The 22,289-nt window shown below is 47.7% G+C and overlaps 1 protein-coding gene across 1 annotated transcript in view; it reads right to left on the bottom strand.

The window, feature by feature from the left end:
* Positions 1 to 9,850: 9,850 nt before the first annotated feature.
* Positions 9,851 to 22,289, bottom strand: part of LOC307246130 (SH3 and cysteine-rich domain-containing protein 2-like) — a gene marked incomplete at both ends in the record, with an annotated part of 41,328 nt that continues 28,889 nt past the window's right edge. The window contains 1 exon segment of the mRNA XM_080021941.1: positions 9,851 to 9,949. Within this exon segment, the coding sequence (XP_079878067.1) occupies positions 9,851 to 9,949 (99 nt within the window).

Here is a 22,289-nt window from a genome sequence, read left to right as displayed (position 1 = left end):
TGAGGTGTGATGTGGGAGGTGTGATGTGGGAGGTGGGAGGTGGGAGGTGGGAGGTGGGAGGTGGGAGGTGTGATGTGGGAGGTGTGATGTGGGAGGTGGGAGGTGGGAGGTGTGAGGTGTGAGGTGTGATGTGGGAGGTGGGAGGTGTGAGGTGTGATGTGGGAGGTGTGAGTGGGAGGTGAAAGGTGGGAGGTGTGAGTGGGAGGTGTGATGTGGGAGGTGGGAGGTGGGAGGTGGGAGGTGGGAGGTGTGAGGTGGGAGGTGAAAGGTGGGAGGTGGGAGGTGGGAGGTGTGAGGTGGGAGGTGTGAGGTGTGATGTGGGAGGTGTGAGTGGGAGGTGTGAGTGGGAGGTGGAAGGTGGGAGGTGTGAGGTGGGAGGTGGGATGTGGGAGGTGGAAGGTGGGATGTGGGAGGTGGGAGGTGGCTCCACGCAGGGATCAGTGTGTTGTCGTGTGGTTTGAAGTGGCTCTTATCAGTGCTGGGTCCTGCGCTGCCTCTGCACAGGGACAGGAATCACATCTGATTTGATCTTATTTGATTTGATCTGATTTGATTTGATAACAGAGCAGAACTGGGTCACGATTTGAGGGAAGAACTGATCTTCACACCCTGAAAAGCAGAGGAACACACACCCTATTCACACACACACACACACACACACACACACACACACACACACACACACACACACACACACTCTCTCTCTCTCTCTCTCTCTCCCTCCGTCCTGCAGAGACCGCTCCGTTTCCAATCACTGTAATTGGGAGATAATGGTTTTATTTCGGGTCATCAAGATTGAGTGACCCTCTGGACTCCTGCTGTGTCACCTTCAATTTAAAGTTTGCAGATTGTTGTGTACGGTGGCCCCGAAGGGACACGCTCCCTCGCAGCCCCACGCCGTGCGAGGCGGACTAAGTGGATTAGACGGTGAATTAGAAGTATTCCGACACGAGCATTTCATTAAAGTGTTGTTCTGTGGCTCATTACTGTCAACAGCAGGTGTAACAAAGCTCAGCGAGCTGTGTTGGTTTTTAAAGCATTACTGGAATTACCTTGTTTTGTTTTTTTTGGGTTATTGATTTTACACAGCGGACTCTACGCCAGGCCAGGGACAACAAATAAAGACCCCTGGGACATGTGTATATTATGGCTGTCACACGATTCAAATAATTAACTGCCATTAAGTGCATGATGCTGATTGGAGCAAATTTAAACAATACGATTAATCACAAAGTTGCTCAGATCGGACCCTGATCAAATTGAGTCACAGTCATAATATGGTGTGATTATTGAACAGAACAGAAACACAAAATAATCAGTAATAAAAATATATTGCATTGACTTTGACAGTCATTTTATACATATTTATATATATATATAAGCTTCATTCTGTCGTCAGTTCTTCAGATTATATCTTAGGTGGTTCATGAATTATGGCTCTAAATGACAAAGTCATTAAATCTTCTCTCATGTAGGAATCCCCTTATATAGAATTTGCATTCTTTTGGTCCTGCAAGTTAATATAATGGTGTTTAATGCATGCATTTTCGAGTTATTGCCTGAAACGTATTTAAAAATCAAGCATTTCACATGACCTTGGAAGAGCCAATTTTCAAAAGTACTATAGACGTTCTTTGCAGAGATATTATCCTGGTTCTCTCAGTTTCCTCTTTGATGATTTTTTTTTTGTTCCTCCCCAACATTTCAAAACATCACTGGAGCAAGAGCCGCACATTATTCCTTTCTAATAAAGATGGAGTGATATCCGTCCATTTTATTTCCTGGCGCCTCCTGATCAGAGCCGATCCCAAGCTGATAAGTACGTGAAGCAGGATGACGGCAGTTCATCTTACGGTCACACACACATCTAGACCTTCAGCGACTTACAGTGTCCAATCATCCCGACCCGCACATCCTTGGAGGTGGGACCGAACAGGAAGAAAGGGGCTAAAGACCAACCTCTTCAATCAGGCCTTTTGACTCCAACTACCCTATTAAAAACACAGTAGGCCTAGATCCACGGACGACGCTATGTGAGACAACTGTTCATCGACTATAGTTCAGCTTTCCATACCATAGTCCCCACCAGACTGGCTGTCATGCTGCGGGAGCTCGGACTGAGCACTCCTCTGTGTGCCTGGATCCTGGACTTCCATTCAGCCCGGCCCCAGGTGGTTAGGGTGGGGAGGCACATGTCCAGCTCCCTCACCCTGAACACAGGATTCCCCCAGGGCTGCGTCCTCAGCTCCCTACTGTGCTCCCTGTAAACACATGACTGTGTGGCCAGGTCCAGCTCCAACACCATCGTCAAGTTTGCTGACGACACCGTGGCGGTGGTGGCCTGATCACCGACAGCGATGAGAAGGTCTACGGCGAGGAGGTGACTGACCTGTCACTCTGGTGCCAGGACAACAGCCTACACCTGAACGTCAGCAAAACTAAGCAGCTGATTGTGGACTTTACGTGTGGATTACAACCGAGGACGCATACGGCGTTGATGATTAATGCGACTTTTGTAAACACGGTGAGCAGCTTCAAGTACCTGGGAGTCTACATCACAGAGGACTTAACATGGACTTTACAAACAGACACTCTGTTGAGGAAGGCGACGCAGCGTCTTTACCACCTCAGGCAGCTGGAGAAATTGGGGTCTCGTGAGGATCATCCAGTCCTTCTACTGTAGAGCAGTGGAGCATCCTGACAGGCAGCACCACGTCGCTGCTTTGGGAACTGTACTGCTCAGGACAGGCGGGCCCTGCAGAGGGTGTTGCGTTCAGCCCAACATACATTTACATTTACATTTACATTTAGTCATTTATCAGACGCTTTTATCCAAAGCGACTTACAAGGGAGAATAACATTCAAGCTACATTGCGACAGAGATTAGTGTAACAACAACAATCGTGTAACAATAAATACTGCAAGGTGGTGCTAAGTAATTGTAGGTTAGGACAGGAGGTACTCACTGAAGAGCTGGGTATTCAAGTGCTTCTTAAAGACAGAGAGGGAGGTCCCTGCTCTGGTCATTTTTGGCAGCTCGTTCCACCAACGTGGAACTACAAATGAGAATAGCCTGGATTGCCGTGGCTGTACGGCCGGCAGAGCCAGGCGACGCTCATTTGACGAGCGCAGCACCCGGGGGGCAACATGTATTCCTACAAGAGCATTTAAGTAGGCGGGAGCATTCCCAGCAATCACTCTGTAGGCCAGCATCAGAGACTTGAACTTGATGCGAGCGGCTACAGGCAACCAAGCGGCTACAGGCAACCAAGCGGCTACAGGTAACCAAGCGGCTACAGGTAACCAGTGGAGCTCGATGAGCAGCGGAGTGACATGTGACCTCTTTGGCTGGTTGAACACCAGTCGCGCCGCCGCATTCTGTATCATCTGTAGTGGCTTCACCGCACAGGCCGGAAAGCCTGTCAAGAGGGCGTTGCAGTAGTCGAGATGGGACATCACCAAGGTTTGTACCAGCAGTTGAGTGGCATATTGGGTAAGGTACGGCCTGACTTTTCGGATGTTGAGTAGTGCAAAGTGGCAGGACCGGGAGACAGCGGCAACATGGTCCGAGAATGTCATCAATAATGACACCAAGATTCCTTGCAGCCTTGGTAGGAACAAGAGATAGAGAGTCGATTTTAAAATCAATGTTGTGATAAATACCTTGTTTGGCCGGGAAGACCAGCAGTTCCATTTTCGCCAGATTTAGTTGAAGATCATTTAATCATTCATCCATGTGGATATGTCAGCGAGACAATCCGAGATCCGCGTCGAGACAGTGGGGTCATCGGGCGGGAAGGACAGATAGAGTTGAGTATCATCCGCATAGCAGTGATATGAAAAGCCATGCGAGCGGATGATCGGGCCCAGTGAGGTGGTGTATATGGCAAAGAGGAGGGGTCCTAGCACCGAGCCTTGGGGCCCCCCTGTGGTGAGGTGGAGAGGCACAGACAGCTGGCCTCGCCATGTCACACTGAACGAGCGCCCAGTGAGGTAAGATTCAAACCAGGAAAGATCACTGCCCGTTATGCCCATACTTGAGAGTATGGACAGGAGTATGCTCTGGCTGACAGTGTCAAAAGCAGCTGATAAGTTAGGCAGAATGAGAACCGAGGATTTGGCAGCAGCTCTAGCAGTTTTTACGGCCTCTGTCACAGACAACAGGGCTGTTTCAGTGGAGTGACCACTTTTGAAGCCAGATTGAAGTGTATCGAGAAGGTTGTTTCTTGACAGGTATTCTGTAACCTGTCTAGAGACCGCCCTCTCTAAGGTTTTGGAAAGGAATGGGAGGAGAGAGACCGGCCGATAGTTTTCTACTTGATAGGGATCGAGTGAAGGTTTTTTGAGCCGTGGTGCGACCCAAGCCGCTTTGAAGGCGGAAGGGAAAGTGCCGGAAGTTAGGGAAGAATTAATCATATGTGTGATTGCCAGGGTGATAGTCGGTGATATGGCTCGAAGGAGGTTAGATGGGATCGGATCTAGGGGACAGGTAGTAGGACGGCTACATGTTAGTAGTTTAGATACCTCACTTTCAGCGAGGGGGGTGAAACCAGGGAGCGATGAGCCTAGGGCTGGAGAAGACAGGTTGTGAGTAAGTTGTTTAGTGAATTGGCTGCTGATGGCTGCCACTTTGTTAGTAAAAAAGGAGGCAAGGCAGTCAGCAGTGAGGTTAGTAGCTGGGGGAGGTGGTGGAGGGTAAAGCAGAGACTTGAAGGTGGCGAATAACTTACGTGTGTCTCTGGCACCGTTGATCCTATCGTTGAAGAAGGCCTTCTTAGCAGCAGTGATGCTGGAAGAGAAGGAGGACAGCAGTGTCTGGTAGCTAGCAAGATCCTCAATTGTTTTGGATTTGTGCCACTTCCTCTCGGCTGCTCTGAGGTCAGTGCGCGTTGTCCGGACGGTGTCACTCAGCCAAGGGTGCGACTGGGTTGATGGAGCAGGTCTGGTGGATAGTGGACACAGGCTCCAGACATGAGCTCAAGGTGGAGCAGAGAGAGTCAGTGGCATCATTAACCTGCAGAGAGGAGAAAGTGCCGTGGGGCGGAAGAGAAGAGGAGAGCACAGAGGAGAAGTGGGTGGGAGACAGGTTGCGGAGATTGCGGCGGATAGTAACCATGGGTGGGGAGGTGGGGGGTTGTTTTGGTAGCTGGACATTGAAGTGGATGAAGAAGTGGTCGAACGTACCACTGCCACCACCCTCCCCTCCCTGCAGGACTTATATACCAGGAGGTGTAGTAGTAGCAGCGTCATGAAGGATCCTCACCACCACCACAACCGACTGTTCCAGCTGCTGCTGTCGAGCAAGAGCCTCCACAGCCACACAGCGAGAACAGAGACTGAGACAGAGTTTCTACATCAAGACGCAGAACTCACCAGGGGTCCTAACGAAAAGTACTGAGTCACTGACACAGGCCCCACTGTCTTACTGTACTGCATACTGTATCACTGTTCTGGTTACTGCATACTGTACTGCGTACTGTATCACTGTTCTGGTTACTGCATACTGTACTGCGTACTGTATCACTGTTCTGGTTACTGCATACTGTATCACTGTTCTGGTTACTGCATACTGTACTGCATACTATATCACTGTTCTGGTTACTGCATACTGCGCTGTATTGCTTTTCTGTGTTACTGTATTGCTGTGTCGTACTGTTGTATACAGTACTGTATATCTCCACACACATTTCCTCACATTATTCACATGCCACTTTAATGCATATATCTGTATATACAAAATAGTAAATTACTCTTATTTCTATTTTGTATTCCCACTCAGTATATTACCTTTTTACTCTTATTTTATTCTATTTACTCACTGCATTCATTTTAGGAATCAGTTAGTTCAGTTAGTTTAGTTAGTTAGTTAGTTTAGCTATTGTGCCAGTTAGTACTTATTGTGCATAATCTCCGGGTGCGTTGCAATGACATTTTACTACATATACGTATGACCGTGTGTATATGTATGTGATAAATCAACATCTTGAATCTTGAATCTTGAATCTGGGACTGAAAGGGAAGCGATGCGTCCCTTGACCAGTCATGCTTCCTGCAATTTATTTCACTTTGTACAAATAGCTTTTGACAGAACAGACAATAAGAACGACCTTCGGTGAAGCGTGCGGAGCAGAACAAATCATTTCTCCAATATCCAGACGCACACTGGGCTAGGTTGAAAGTTTATTTGTTTTCAGGGGTCCCAGGGCAGCGGGCCGTGCTAAACCAGCCCCGGGGGGCCGTGCACCGAGCTGTGGAGGGACTTGGACCCGGTCGATGCTGATCCTGAGCCGATCCTGGTCCTTGAGTCTCTAATGGCGAAGTTTAGGTTTGAAGGGTACGATCAGATCCCAGACGAGCGAGCACAGGCCGACTGCCGTGATACGGTCATGAGGAGTGCACCTCGGCCTGCTTTTTTTTTTTTTTTTTTTTTTTCTGACCAGCAATGAAAATACACAGATATACAAGTGACACGTTAGTGGCTACGTCAGGTATTACAGTAGATGTGTGAGTATTTCAACTAAGGAGTGACCGCAGTGACCAGTGCATAGTATTCTGATGGACTTGTGCTAGTAAGCCTATGTGTGTATTGAGTAGATACATGGAGTACAGACAGACAGTACAGGCAGTACAGACACCGGTGCTGAGCTGTTTTCTGTGACTGTAGCGTCAATGCCCTTAGTCGGCTCCTGTTTAGCTGCAGAGTTCTGTTGGGAGCCTACGTACAGTATCTAAAAATACTATTTACACACAGCATGGCGTTTGTGAGCTTGTTATTGCCAGGTCTCAGGTAGTTTGTCACTGCCTAATATTACACAATGATATAGCAATACATACAATTAGATGATTTCGACATTCAAAAACATACTTTTTTCGCCGTGACACACATATCAACAGCTCTGTGAAGTTACCCGAAAAGTCATTTCAAATTGATAGCGTTCCAGCAAAAAGTCATCAGCCTTTGGCAAAAAAATGAACATTTCCGCCAGTTAATGGACTGTTTTTTTTAAAACGCAGTCTCGACAGACGGTCACACTCAAATTGATCTTGCACCATTTGAAAAACACCCAGGATGATAACTCACTTCACTTTCTCCCTCCGAGTTGAAGAAAAAGCATAGAAAGCATGAGCGAGAGGAGGTGAAGGACGCTCCTCCTTCAATAAGACACAGGCTCGATATGAGCGTGCGATAAGGGCGTGTGACAATTCTATATTATGGTTCATTCTCTTGTGATGCACAATTTTGCTGTCTAAATAAATGAGAATAAGATGACACCACGGAAAGAGTTGTGACCATATGAGGTCTGAAACGTCAGAGTTTTGTTGTGACATCATACTTAAAGGACAAAGAAGGATTTTTCAAGCCTTTAACCCGAACCTCATTAAAAGGTTCCCACGATTCGGCATAAACAGTGTTTCTATATGTTATACTGAAAGATAAATGGTTGTTAATCGTGCATTTTGTCAGGTTTTTACAAAATAAAACTTGATATTATGGTAATTCACGTTCAAAAGATACACAAAGACACACGTGACTATAATGGGAGTTTCCCATTTTCGGAGAGGAGACATTTTTAAAATTCTTAAACGTTTGCCCCGTCGGACTGCATCGAAGCGCAGTGAGGAGCTGCAGCGGAGCGGTACGCTCCTCGATAGTAAAGCTTTCAGCCAGGTTGTGACTATGATCAGTTATACATGATGGAAACCAACTTTTTAACAAGGCTTGGGATGAAAAACAGCCAAAATATAATCTTTGATATCGTCATACAGTCCACTGGGATGAGCCTCAGTTGGAGTCCCTGACACGGGATTTTGACTTCATTGGCAGAGCAGTGAGAGCGTCCATCCTGGACCCGTCGCTCACACACACACACACACACACACACACACACAGCCTCACGTTAGACCAACGTGCACGTCTCCGGGGGTCGCCGCACAAACACGCATACTCCGCAGATACTCAAGACGAGATGCGAACCCGGGTGTCTGTGAGGAAACAACGCCGACCGCCGGTCCCCGCCCATCACCCTAGAGAGCACCGGGATGCGGCGCAGTTCTGGTGACGCTGGGTTCCTCTGCAGCGCGAGCCCTGGGGCCTTTTGTATGCGTGCATGTGTGTGTGTGTGTGTGTGTGAACGAGACCGAGGGGGAGAGAGAGAGAGAGAGAGAGAGAGAGAGAGAGAGAGAGAGAGAGAGAGAGAGAGAGAGAGTGTCCCTGAGCTCTATACAAAGCACTTTGCACGTTGGAGCAGTGAGAATCTCAAATATGATATAAGCAGTGGGACCGACTGACTCTGTGTGTGTGTGTGTGTGTGTGTAACTACTTCACTTCAACGGTTATGTAACAGGGTTGACATTTTGTTATATTATGTTTGTATATATTTTTTTCAGAATCCTTCCGTGGTCACCTTGCAAATGAAGAACACACCAGTAATCCATCCCAGCCAAACATGTGAACATTCTCTGAAATCTCCTCCGTCAGTCAAATATACAGTCCCTCCCTGCAGCATCTGGTGGAGGTTCTTTTCTGATTATTGCGGCTCAAAGTGGTGGGAATTGGTTCAAATGATGATTGTTGTGGCGTTGGTTGCAGTAAAATCACAAAAATTGCAAGTCAGCAAATAATGTGTTTCCTTGCTTTTGAAATTAATCACCAATAATCAATATTATTGGTGATGTTGTTTTTTTTTGTATGATCCCTGACTTTGGTTGGTAAATGTGATTGTTTTCACCCAATTCCCTATGATCGTCGCCAACCAGCGCCGATTGCATTAGCTTGTGGCCTGGCAAGAAGCTTCGATAACATTGCTATGGTAACGAGGACAAACAGCGGTTGTGGATTGGATTGTGTCAAGTATTGCGGGGATTGGACAAAACCCAAAGCTCAAATAATGCTCAAATAACGAGGATTGGTTGAATTTGCGCTGACGGGAGCAATCGCAAAATCTCAGGTTCCCAGATGTACTGAATAACACACGCTGGCTTGTCCTCTGTGCGTAGGTTTCCACTGCGATGAACCTCACCGCTTAAAAATCCGTCCAGGCCATCCCAGCCAGGCTTGGGATGGACCGGATCTGACCCGGATCCAGGTTTTGGGAGGAAAGCGTCGCACGGGTTTCTACAAATGAACAGCTACAGCGTCTGGCAAATGGAGGTCTGAATACACGTTATCTTGACATAGAAAGTCCAGTCTGTTCCCGCACCGCGTCCAAAAATGCTCAGAAGCCGCCAGAACCCGATGGACCCCCTCAGGCACGGACTGGGTTCGGGGTTGGGGTTCAGATTGGGGTTCGTCCACTTCCTCGGCGCTGAAGTCCAACCTCGGCCGGAGCATGTGGCCTGTTAGGACGCCAGGCCGTCACCCCGACCTCTTCCCTCTTCCCTGTCATGCTGCATTTCAGTGTGTGTGTGTGTGTGTGTGTGTGTGTGTGTTATAAGCGGGGGCGTGTGCACGTGAGCACGCGCAGCAAACCACACGGGGACGTGAGGTTTTACCACAAGAAAAGTAGCTGGAGAGACTCCGCCCGGTCCCCCCACCCCCCCATCCATCCTCTAGAAAGCAGGTGAAGCAGGATCCAAGGGGGGCTCCGCCCGACGCCCAGCGCCGCCAGGGGGTCTCATCCATCTTGTGAGCAGAGCTCGGGGAGAGAGAGGGAACGAGAGCGAGCGAGAGAGAGAAAGAGAGAGAGAGAGGGGGAGAGAGAGGGGGAGAGAGAGGGGGAGAGAGAGAGAGAGGGGAGAGAGAGGGGGAGAGAGAGAGAGAGAGAGAGAGAGAGAGAGAGAGAGAGGCCCGAGGTCCAGCCCCCCTGAGGAACCCCCCCCCCCCCCGGTGGAGAAGCAAAACGCCGCCGCCTCATATTTCCAGGAGACATTTGAGGGGGACCAGGCCACGCTTCTTCCCGCTGCTGAGACGCAGGAAGCCCTCCGCCTCCTCGTTCTTCCCCACGCAGATCTGAGAGAGGGAGGGAGGGAGGAAGGGAGCGTGGGAGCGGGGGAGGGAGGGAGGGAGCAGGGGAGCGAGGGAGGAAGGGAGGAAGGGAGAATGCATAAAGTTAGATGCTGCTGTATTTTCCGACCCCGACTTGAACTCGGTCCCATTCATTCACATATTACTCTAATAATCACACATTCTCCATAAAGGACTCTCACGTGTATGTACTGCTACTACAGTAAACAGTTTGGTATTTTATTCTCTTCTCAACTAGTAAATTAACTTTAATATGCCACTGAGTACCAATTTCCTCCGGGACAATGAAGCTTTTTTGTTTTTTGTTTTTTTATCCCAAATGTCTGCAGCAGTGCACCAATGCAAAAACACAAAATCCTTGTAGATGAAACTTGGTAGAATGAATGGATTCTGATTCTGAACACTTCAGAGGAAGAAATACAGGACAAACAAAACATTACGAACTCCTTCTAAAATGTCCTGAGAAAAACACCAAAACCCTTTGAGCTTCTGGATTAAAGACACTTTTCGTGTCCAAATATCAAAACTCAGGTAAATAAAGTAAACGCAGCAAGGGCAAACAGCAGCTCCCAAGAGAGAGAGACAGGGAGAGAGAGAGAGAGAGACAGGGAGAGACAGGGGGAGATAGAGAGGGCGAGAGAGAGAGAGAGAGACAGAGAGAGGGAGAGAGAGACAGGGAGAGAGAGAGAGGGGGAGAGAGAGAGAGAGAGACAGGGAGGGAGACAGGGAGAGAGAAAGAGGGAGAGAGACAGGGAGAGAGAGAGAGGGAGAGAGACAGAGAAAGAGAGGGAGAGAGGCAGGGAGAGAGAGATTTTTTTGATTTTTAAAGCATCTTTATTTTAACATTTTCCCTAGTTCACAGTTACAGACAATACAACAAACACACTTGGTTCACTAACAGAGTCCTACACGTTAAAAACAGACTGGAAGCACAGGTCGTCCTCCACCAGGGAACAGATGGCGTCGTTAAAACACCACAGCTTGATGAAGACGTCCAGACTCTTCATCAGTCTGTGAAAGTTAAAATCAATCAAGACTCTGGCCCTGACCAACGCTACAAACACTCTTCCTAAAACACTCTCCTTTCCCCTCAGTTTGTTCCTCCTCGTGAGGTAGATGGCCATCTTCGCTTCCCCTACTAGAAAATTAAGCAGTCGCCATTTCTCTGCGTTGGCCCTGTAGTATCTAGCCCCAAAAATAAAACAGTTTCTGGACCACTCCTCCTTAAAGAGCTTAAAACTTTCCTTTAAAAGACTAAAAAGCTCTAAAAGTCTGTCACACTCTGCAAAACAGTGAAACACGGACTCTGGCAGTTTGCAGAATGGACATTCATTTGCGACCGTGGGATTAAAAACAGAGACAAAGCTGTTGACAGCTATGGCTCCATGTAGGACCCTCCATTGGAGGTCCCCCGTCCTTTTCTTGGAGGGAGCTTTGTAAAAAGTCCTCCAACACGGCTCCTCCTGTCCCCCCATCTGGAGCCGTCCCCTCCAGACAGTGTCCTGCCGCCCCTCCAGTCCCTTCCTGTTTAAAACAACCACACACTCTTTGTAAAAAGCCTTCCCGCTGGCTGTGTGCAGGTCCAGTTCTGCATAACGTGCCCTGTGCAGCAGCTTCCCGGAGGAACCCTCCAGGTTGGGGGTCAGGGTCATCTCCGGGAAGGGATCCTCCGAGTTTGGCTCCTCCGCGCCTTCGCCGTACTCCTTCAGCAGGGCCAGCTCCTCCTCCGTGAGCGTCTCCCTCCACCTCTTGAGCACCAGGTGTACGATCCTGGTGGACCTCACCCCCAGCCGCTCCGCCATGGCCTCGCCGTCCTGCAGGTCGCTCCCCGCCGCCGCCACCACCTGCCTCAGGGTCAGGACCCCCGCCTCCCTCAGGATACTCCTCAGTCCTGGAGTGGCCCCGTCCTGCACATCCAGCCTGGCTCCTCCGATCACCGGCTCCTCCAGGAGCCAGTGGAGGGAATCTGCGGCCTCCCTTTTCCTGTTCTTAAATAACCCCCATGCTTTAAAAAGCTCCTGATAAAAACGGGGTAAGCCCGACTTGTTTAGAAGACTCGTGTCCATTAAAAACAACGAGCGGTCAAGTCCCATCCTCCCAGTCCTCTTTAAGACCAAGCCTGCCACGTCCTTCCAAACGTTAAAGTACCCCGTTAACAACTTCTGCACAAACTGTAACCTAAAAGTTGCCACTCTGCTTTTGATGTCCACCACACCGTGCCCCCCTTCCTCTTTAGGCAGAAAGACCCTTTCCTTCCTGACCCAGTGGAAATTCCGCCCCCAAAAGAAATCCATCAGCTCGGCCTGTATCTTCCTAACTAGCAGGTCTGGTGGTTGGACACAGGCCACTCTGTGCCACAGCTGTGAGGCCACCAGGTTGTTAATAATGAGCGTCCTGCCCCTATAGGACAGCTGTGGCAGTGCCCACCTCCATTTTCTTAGCTTGCCCTGTATCTTTCCTAACAGTCCTTCCCAATTCTTCCCCACCACACTTTCGCTCCCTAAAAACACTCCCAGATACTTAAACCCATCCCTTCGCCACCGTAAGCCTCCTGGCAGTTTTAAAAGTCCCCCCCTCCATCCGCCCACAGCCAGCGCTTCGCTTTTGCCCCAGTTGACTTTCGCTGCTGATAGCAGCCCAAAGTCCCTGACGATCCCCTCCAGTTTGCTGATTTCGTCCTGTTTCTTTATTAAGACAATGACGTCGTCCGCATAGGCTGATAGAATGTGGCTTCTCTCGAGACCGTTTAGAAACACACCCTCGATGTTCGTCCTTAATTGACACAGCAATGGTTCTATGGCCAGAGAGTACAACATCCCTGAGAGGGGGCAGCCCTGTCTCACCCCTCTACGCACTTTAAAAGGGCCGCTCAGCCCTCATTTAATCTTCAGTATACTCTCGATGTCCTGGTACAAAACCTGGATCATGGCTATCAGACCAGGGCTGAGGCCAAAAGCCTCCAGAGTTTTCCAGAGGTAAGGGTGCTCAACCCGGTCAAACGCCTTTTCCTGGTCTAGCGAAATGAGCCCAGTTTCAATGCCCAGAGAATTAGAGACGTCCAAAATATCCCGAATTAGGGACACATTGTCCAGAATGGACCTACCAGGCACACAGTAAGTTTGGTCCTGATGGACTACCAGGTCCATCACCTCCCTCAGCCTGTTGGCCAGCGCCCTCGACAGGATTTTATAGTCCGTGCACAGAAGGGACACAGGACGCCAGTTCTTGATCTCCTGCAGGTCTCCTTTCTTGGGTAGGAGAGTGATGACTGCCCTCCTGCAGCTGACTGGCAATAACTTATCTTTAAAAACTTCATTAAAAACCATTAAAAGGTCCTCCCGTAACTCCTCCCAGAACTCTTTGTAAAACTCCGCAGGAATCCCGTCGATGCCAGGGGCCTTACCCCCCTTCATGCTCTGCAGGGCCGTGGAAAGATCCTGCAGGGTCAGAGGTTCCCCCAGCACCGCACTGACATCTTCCGGGACCCTGGGCAAATTCCCACAAAAGGAGTAAAACAGTTCTTTTTGCTCCTCGTACTCACTTCTGTACAGCTCTGTGTAAAAGTCCACGGCTCTCGTCCGGATCTCCTCCGGCCTCCTGAGCTCCTGTCCTGTGTCTGATCTCAGGGCGTGGATAAACCTGCTCTGCCCGTTCCTCTTCTCCAGGCTAAAAAAGAAACTAGATGGTGCGTCCATCAGTGCTGCGCTCTGGAAGCGAGAGCGGACCAGCGCCCCCTGCGCCTTGGTGCCTAGTAGGTCTGCAAGAGCAGCTCTTTTAGACTTGAGGTCCTTAATGTGATCTCGATTCCCAGTGGGTTCCACTACACCCTGTAACTCCACAATGTCAGTCTCCAGATCCCTCATAGATCTGGTGATGTCCCGTGTGACATTGAGAGTATACTGCCGACAGAGCTGCTCTATCTCCCTCTTCCCATAGTCCCACCACAGTCTTAAGGAAATAAAATCCTGCTAAAACCTTCCCAAAAAAACCTAAAAGCATCTTTAAAGTTGGAGTCACATAGTAGGGTGGTGTTAAAATGCCAATATGCGCTTTTGGGCTTTACATTGGCGATAAAAACACGGCAAACAACCAGGGAGTGATCGGTAAAACCAACAGGCACCATTCTACATTCCTTAAAAATGTTAAAATGGTGCTTAAAACAGTAAAACCGGTCTAGTCTGGCCAACGATAAAGAGGTGCCTCTGCAGTGCACCCAGGTGTACTGTCTTTCATCCCCGTTGGTTCTCCTCCACACGTCCGTTAGCTCGTTCTCGCTTGAGAGCAGCCTCATCACGTTCTGCGATGCTCTGTGAGGCTCACAGTGGTTCCTGTCTAACAGGTCGTTCTCGGTGCAGTTAAAGTCACCTCCTAGAAACAAAAACTCCCCAGTACGAGCTTTGCTTAAAACCCCATTTAAAACTTGCAAAAAAGTGACTCTGTGTGGTCCTGTGGTGGGAGCGTACACATTTATAAAGACAAACTTATGATGCTCAAATGCTGCCCTCACCACCATCAGTCTGCCCTCCACCACCTCCTCCACCTCAAAGGATGCTGGGGCAAAGCTCTTAGAAAAGAGAAGAGCCACCCCACCGCTGGTGGTGCTCTTGTGGCTTAGCACCACCTCCCCCCCCCACTCCCTCTTCCAGTCAGCCTCATTGCCAGAGTCACTGTGGGTCTCCTGCACCAACAGCACATCCAGCCTCTTCTGCTCCATCAGCTCATACAGCAGAGACCTCTTAGCTGCGTCTCTGGCCCCATTCGCGTTCAGCGTGCTGATGTTAAAGTCACTCATTGCAACGGAAAAGGGAAACAGCCCGAACAGCAGCGCCCACCTCCACCTCCTCCACATCCTCTCCGTTGTTCAGCTCCTTCCTGATCTTCTGCACTATTTTCTTTAGCCTGTACACCTCCTGGTCCGTGAACCCTCCTCTCCCCTTACTCCTCATCTGTTGCTGGGCCGCGTTCGCCAGCAACTCCTTGTCTGAGAAGAAATCCTCCACCTTAATCCCTTTCACATTCTTCGTCCTGTGCAGAAACGCTTTTATTTTGCCCACACTGTAGCTTTTTTTGCCCTTTTTCTTCTTTACGCCGAGAAAAACCTGCCCCTCACTGTCTGCAGCAGAGTCCTCCTCCATCCAGGACTCCGACTCCGAGCCTCCCTGCTCCACCTCCTGACTTGCCTTCCCCTGGCTTGCTGTCCCTCTCTTCGCCTGAGAGTCTCCTGCCATTTTGTTGGACTTTCTTTTGAGGCGAGGGACTCTCACCCGATCGTCCTCGTCCCCCATCTCAAAGTCACTTCCTTCCAGTGCCTCCTCCTCCCTAGCTACGTCACCTGCACTCCTTTGACTTTGTTCCGTAGCTTCCTTTCCTTCACCAGTCCCCTCCTGTCCCCCCGCACCCACCTGCCTGTCTTCCAGACCCTCCTCCTTCCCCTCCTGTCCTCCCACCCTTACCTGCCTTCTTTGCAGACCCTCGCCTGCCTCCCCCCGTGTCTCCACGCTCACCTGGCTGCGCTGTCTACCTCCACCCGTTCCCTCCTGCGGCTCCACATTCCCCTCCCCCCCCCCTTTTTTTTCCCCTGCCCCTCGCCTGCCCCCTCCTGTGCCCCCACCTTCACCTGTTTCTTCTCCTTTCCTTTCCGCCCTCCACCTGTCTCCCCCTGTGCCCCCACCTCCACCTGTCTTTCCCCTGCCTCCATTTGGCCCTCACCTGCCTCTCCCTGTGCCCCCACCTTCACCTGCTTTTCCCCTCCTTCCTTCTGGCCCTCCCCCGCCTCCTCCTGTGCCCCCTTCTTTGCCTGTTTTCCCCCCTCCTGACCCCCCCCTGCTCCCTCCTGTGCCCCCACCTTCGCCTGCTTTTCCCCTTTCTGACCCTCACCTGCCCCCTCCTGTGCTCCCTCCTTGTCCTGTCCACCCTTCTGCCCCTCATCTGTCTCGCCGCCTGCCTTCTTACCTGGACATGCCCTGACCTGGTGTCCCTCCCCACCGCACCCAAAGCACTTGGTGGTGTCAGTGTTGACAAACACCACGTAGTCAAACTCATCCGCCCTGATTTTAAAAGCTACGTTTAACTCCGCATCCCTGTTGTTCAACACCATCAGGACGTGTCTCCTGTGCGACACCACATGCTTGAGCAGCGGCGACTTGCACCCCGACGGGACTTTTTTAACTGGCGACACCACCTTCCCGTGCCTCGCCAGTTCCCTAGTGAGGGTCTCATCTTTAATAAACGGCGGAACATTCGCCAGATTCACCCTCTTCGCCGGTGTGGAGAGAGGCAGGACGGGAACAAACATTTTGTTCACCGTAACGCCGCTCGCCACCACCGCGTTCACCCTCTCCACACTGTCCAGGAAGATGACCACCGCGCTGTTCATCCGCGCTGCGGACACAACGCTGCTGTAGCCGACAGCCTTCCCCACCGCCAGGCTGCAGTCCTCCACCCAGACCGAGGAAGACACGGGCAACTTAATGCCGTGCTTCCTCGTTAGCCTGGTGAGGTCCGACATGGTTGCGGACCTGCACCACCACCACCACCACCACCACCACCCCCCACCCGCTGTGCGCACACCCTACAACCAACAAAAAACCTAACACCGTCACCAACAAATAATTATAAACATACAATTGATAGAAAAAGTTAGAGAGAAAAGTCACTCACTCTACCAAACGCTCACACGCTCCGCTCGCTCACACCTCCAATCACTCAGAGAGAGAGAGAGAGACAGGGAGAGAGAGAGAGAGGGAGAGAGACAGGGAGAGAGAGAGAGGGAGAGAGACAGGGAGAGAGAGAGAGGGAGAGAGACAGGGAGAGAGAGAGGGAGAGAGACAGGGAGAGAGAGAGAGAGGGAGAGAGCAGTAATCCGAGCTATTGCTCTTCTTGCTTGTGTGCATTTGCATACATTGTGGACGCTGCTGGACGTTGTGGGGAGACGCTACGGGTGCAACGACCTCCAAGCATCAGGAGCATCCACAAAAGTCAAGACTGGACAAATAAATGAACCAAGCAAAACAGTAAAACAGCGTCAGAGCCGTCTGACTGACTGACTGACAGACAGACAGACAGACATAGACAGACAGACAGACAGATAGGCAGATAGATAGAGAGATAGATAGATCGATAGATAGACAGAGAGACAGACAGGTAGACAGACAGACTGACAGACAGACAGACAGATAGATAGATCGATAGACAGACAGACAGACAGACTCTCTCTCTCTCTCTCCCTGTCTCTCTCTCTCGGGAGCTGCTGTTTGCCCTTGCTGCGTTTACTTTATTTACCTGAGTTTTGATATTTGGACACGAAAAGTGTCTTTAATCCAGAAGCTCAAAGGGTTTTGGTGTTTTTCTCAGGACATTTTAGAAGGAGTTCGTAATGTTTTGTTTGTCCTGTATTTCTTCCTCTGAAGTGTTCAGAATCAGAATCCGTTCATACAGACAGACAGACAGACAGACAGACAGACAGACAGGTAGACAGATCGACAGACAGACAGACAGACAGACAGACAGACAGACAGACGCATCAAAAACAAGCAATGAAAAATAATTCAAAAAGGACCAAATTGGCAATATGCCATAGACCTGAAAAATAACAAAACAAAACAGAATATATTATATTTATATATTTTTAATGATTAAATAACATTTGGAAATATATCAATTAACAATAGACAAAATAAATAAATAAACATGAGAAGAAAAAAAAACATTTTTTGCACAGAAACAATTGTCAATGTGTAACATTATAGTCTAATAATATTCATAATAAAAGCATAATATCATACACAGGAAACTGCAGAGACTGGTGGACGTGACAAACAGAACGACACTTGTTTAGAGATCAAACCTAATCCCATAATAAAACTAAAAGAGAGAGAGGGAGAAAGAGAGAGAGAGATAGAGGTAGAGATAGAGATAGAGGTAGAAAAAGAGATAGAGATAGAGGTAGAGATAGAGGTAGAAAAAGAGATAGAGATAGAGGTAGAGATAGAGGTAGAAAAAGAGATAGAGATAGAGGTAGAGATAGAGGTAGAAAAAGAGATAGAGATAGAGGTAGAGATAGAGGAAGAGATAGACGTAGAGGTAGAGATAGAGGTAGATAGAGGTAGAGATAGAGGTAGATAGAGGTAGAGATAGAGGTAGATAGAGGTAGAGATAGAGATAGAAAAAGAGATAGAGGTAGAGATAGAGATAGAGATAGAGGTAGAGGTAGAGATAGAGGTAGAGATAGAGGTAGAAAAGGAGATAGAGATAGAGGTAGAGATAGAGGTAGAGATAGAGGTAGAAAAAGAGATAGAGATAGAGGTAGAGGTAGAGATAGAGGTAGAAAAAGAGATAGAGATAGAGGTAGAGATAGAGGTAGAGATAGAGGTAGAAAAAGAGATAGAGATAGAGGTAGAGGTAGAGATAGAGGTAGAAAAAGAGATAGAGATAGAGGTAGAGATAGAGGTAGTGATAGAGGTAGAGATAGAGGTAGAGGTAGAGATAGAGGTAGAGATAGAGGTAGAAAAAGAGATAGAGATAGAGGTAGATAGAGGTAGAGATAGAGATAGAGGTAGAGATAGAGGTAGAGATAGAGGTAGAGATAGAGGTAGAAAAGGAGATAGAGATAGAGGTAGAGATAGAGGTAGAGGTAGAGATAGAGGTAGAGGTAGAGATAGAGGTAGAGGTAGAGGTAGAAAAAGAGATAGAGATAGAGGTAGAGATAGAGGTAGAGGTAGAGATAGAGATAGAGGTAGAGATAGAGGTAGAGATAGAGGTAGAGATAGAGGTAGAGGTAGAGATAGAGGTAGAGATAGAGGTAGAGATAGAGGTAGAGGTAGAGATAGAGGTAGAGATAGAGGTAGAGGTAGAGATAGAAGTAGAAAAAGAGATAGAGATAGAGGTAGAGATAGAGATAGAGGTAGAGATAGAGATAGAGGTAGAGATAGAGGAAGAGATAGAGGTAGAGGTAGAGATAGAGGTAGAGGTAGAGATAGAGGTAGAGATAGAGGTAGATAGAGGTAGAGATAGAGGTAGAGATAGAGGTAGATAGAGGTAGAGATAGAGATAGAAAAAGAGATAGAGATAGAGGTAGAGATAGAGATAGAGGTAGAGATAGAGATAGAGATAGAGGTAGAGAAAGAGGTAGATAGAGGTAGAGATTGAGGTAGAAAAAGAGATAGAGATAGAGGTAGATAGAGGTAGAGATAGAGATAGAGGTAGAGATAGAGGTAGAGATAGAGGTAGAGATAGAGGTAGAGATAGAGGTAGAAAAGGAGATAGAGATAGAGGTAGAGATAGAGGTAGAGGTAGAGATAGAGGTAGAGATAGAGGTAGAGATAGAGGTAGAGGTAGAGATAGAGGTAGAGATAGAGATAGAGGTAGAGATAGAGGTAGAGGTAGAGATAGAGATAGAGGTAGAGATAGAGGTAGAGATAGAGATAGAGGTAGAGGTAGAGATAGAGGTAGAGATAGAGGTAGAGATAGAGGTAGAGGTAGAGATAGAGGTAGAGATAGAGGTAGAGATAGAGGTAGAAAAAGAGATAGAGATAGAGGTAGAGATAGAGATAGAGGTAGAGATAGAGGTAGAAAAAGAGATAGAGATAGAGGTAGAGATAGAGGTAGAAAAAGAGATAGAGATAGAGGTAGAGATAGAGGAAGAGATAGACGTAGAGGTAGAGATAGAGGTAGATAGAGGTAGAGATAGAGGTAGATAGAGGTAGAGATAGAGGTAGATAGAGGTAGAGATAGAGATAGAAAAAGAGATAGAGGTAGAGATAGAGATAGAGGTAGAGGTAGAGATAGAGGTAGAGATAGAGGTAGAAAAGGAGATAGAGATAGAGGTAGAGATAGAGGTAGAGATAGAGGTAGAAAAAGAGATAGAGATAGAGGTAGAGGTAGAGATAGAGGTAGAAAAAGAGATAGAGGTAGAGATAGAGGTAGAGATAGAGGTAGAGATAGAGGTAGAAAAAGAGATAGAGATAGAGGTAGAGGTAGAGATAGAGGTAGAAAAAGAGATAGAGATAGAGGTAGAGATAGAGGTAGAGATAGAGGTAGAGATAGAGGTAGAGGTAGGGATAGAGGTAGAGGTAGAGGTAGAGGTAGAAAAAGAGATAGAGATAGAGGTAGAGATAGAGGTAGAGGTAGAGATAGAGGTAGAGATAGAGATAGAGATAGAGGTAGAGGTAGAGATAGAGGTAGAGATAGAGGTAGAGATAGCGGTAGAGGTAGAGATAGAGGTAGAGATAGAGGTAGAGGTAGAGATAGAAGTAGAAAAAGAGATAGAGATAGAGATAGAGATAGAGGTAGAGATAGAGGTAGAAAAAGAGATAGAGATAAAGGTAGATAGAGGTAGAGGTAGAGGTAGAGGTAGAGATAGAGGTAGAAAAAGAGATAGAGATAGAGGTAGAGATAGAGGAAGAGATAGAGGTAGAGGTAGAGATAGAGGTAGAGGTAGAGATAGAGGTAGAGATAGAGGTAGAGATAGAGGTAGATAGAGGTAGAGATAGAGGTAGAGATAGAGGCAGATAGAGGTAGAGATAGAGATAGAAAAAGAGATAGAGATAGAGATAGAGATAGAGGTAGAGATAGAGATAGAGGTAGAGATAGAGGTAGAGAAAGAGGTAGATAGAGGTAGAGATAGAGGTAGAGATAGAGGTAGAAAAAGAGATAGAGATAGAGGTAGAGATAGAGGTAGAGATAGAGGTAGAGATAGAGGTAGAGGTAGAGATAGAGGTAGAGATAGAGGTAGAAAAAGAGATAGAGATAGAGGTAGATAGAGGTAGAGATAGAGATAGAGGTAGAGATAGAGGTAGAGATAGAGGTAGAGATAGAGGTAGAAAAGGAGATAGAGATAGAGGTAGAGATGTAGATAGAGGTAGAGATAGAGATAGAGGTAGATAGAGGTAGAGATAGAGGTAGATAGAGGTAGAGATAGAGATAGAGGTAGAGAAAGAGGTAGAGGTAGAGATAGAGGTAGAGATAGAGGTAGAGGTAGAGATAGAAGTAGAAAAAGAGATAGAGATAGAGATAGAGATAGAGGTACAGATAGAGCTAGAAAAAGAGATAGAGATAAAGGTAGATAGAGGTAGAGGTAGAGGTAGAGGTAGAGATAGAGGTAGAAAAAGAGATAGAGATAGAGGTAGAGATAGAGGAAGAGATAGAGGTAGAGGTAGAGATAGAGGTAGAGGTAGAGATAGAGGTAGAGATAGAGGTAGATAGAGGTAGAGATAGAGGTAGAGATAGAGGTAGATAGAGGTAGAGATAGAGATAGAAAAAGAGATAGAGATAGAGGTAGAGATAGAGATAGAGGTAGAGATAGAGATAGAGGTAGAGATAGAGGTAGAGAAAGAGGTAGATAGAGGTAGAGATAGAGGTAGAGATAGAGGTAGAAAAAGAGATAGAGATAGAGGTAGAGATAGAGGTAGAGATAGAGGTAGAGATAGAGGTAGAGGTAGAGATAGAGGTAGAGATAGAGGTAGAAAAAGAGATAGAGATAGAGGTAGATAGAGGTAGAGATAGAGATAGAGGTAGAGATAGAGGTAGAGATAGAGGTAGAAAAGGAGATAGAGATAGAGGTAGAGATAGAGGTAGAAATAGAGGTAGAGGTAGAGATAGAGGTAGAGGTAGAGATAGAGGTAGAGATAGAGGTAGAGATAGAGGTAGAGGTAGAGGTAGAGATAGAGGTAGAGATAGAGGTAGAAAAAGAGATAGAGATAGAGGTAGAGATAGAGGTAGAGATAGAGGTAGAGATAGAGGTAGAAAAAGAGATAGAGATAAAGGTAGATAGAGGTAGAGGTAGAGGTAGAGGTAGAGATAGAGGTAGAAAAAGAGATAGAGATAGAGGTAGAGATAGAGGAAGAGGTAGAGATAGAGGTAGAGGTAGAGATAGAGATAGAGGTAGATAGAGGTGGATAGAGGTAGAGATAGAGATAGAGATAGAGGTAGAGATAGAGATAGAGGTAGAGATAGAGATAGAGATAGAGATAGAGATAGAGATAGTGGTAGAGATAGAGATAGAGATAGAGGTAGAGATAGAAGTAGAGATAGAGGTAGAGGTAGATAGAGGTAGAGATAGAGGTAGAGGTAGAGATAGAGATAGAGATAGAGGTAGAGATAGAGGTAGAGATAGAGGTAGAGATAGAGGTAGATAGAGGTAGAGATAGAGATAGAGGTAGATAGAGGTAGAGATAGAGGTAGAGATAGAGGTAGAGATAGAGGTAGAGGTAGAGGTAGAGATAGAGGTAGATAGAGGTAGAGATAGAGGTAGAGATAGAGGTAGAGGTAGAGATAGAGGTAGATAGAGATAGAGATAGAGATAGAGGTAGATAGAGGTAGAGATAGA

The sequence above is a fragment of the Zeus faber genome (assembly GCF_960531495.2).
Source record: "Zeus faber genome assembly, chromosome: 20".
NCBI classification, from domain to species: Eukaryota; Metazoa; Chordata; class Actinopteri; order Zeiformes; family Zeidae; genus Zeus; species Zeus faber.
The sequence above is the reverse complement of the archived record's forward strand: the minus strand, read 5'-3'. Positions and strand labels throughout refer to the sequence as shown.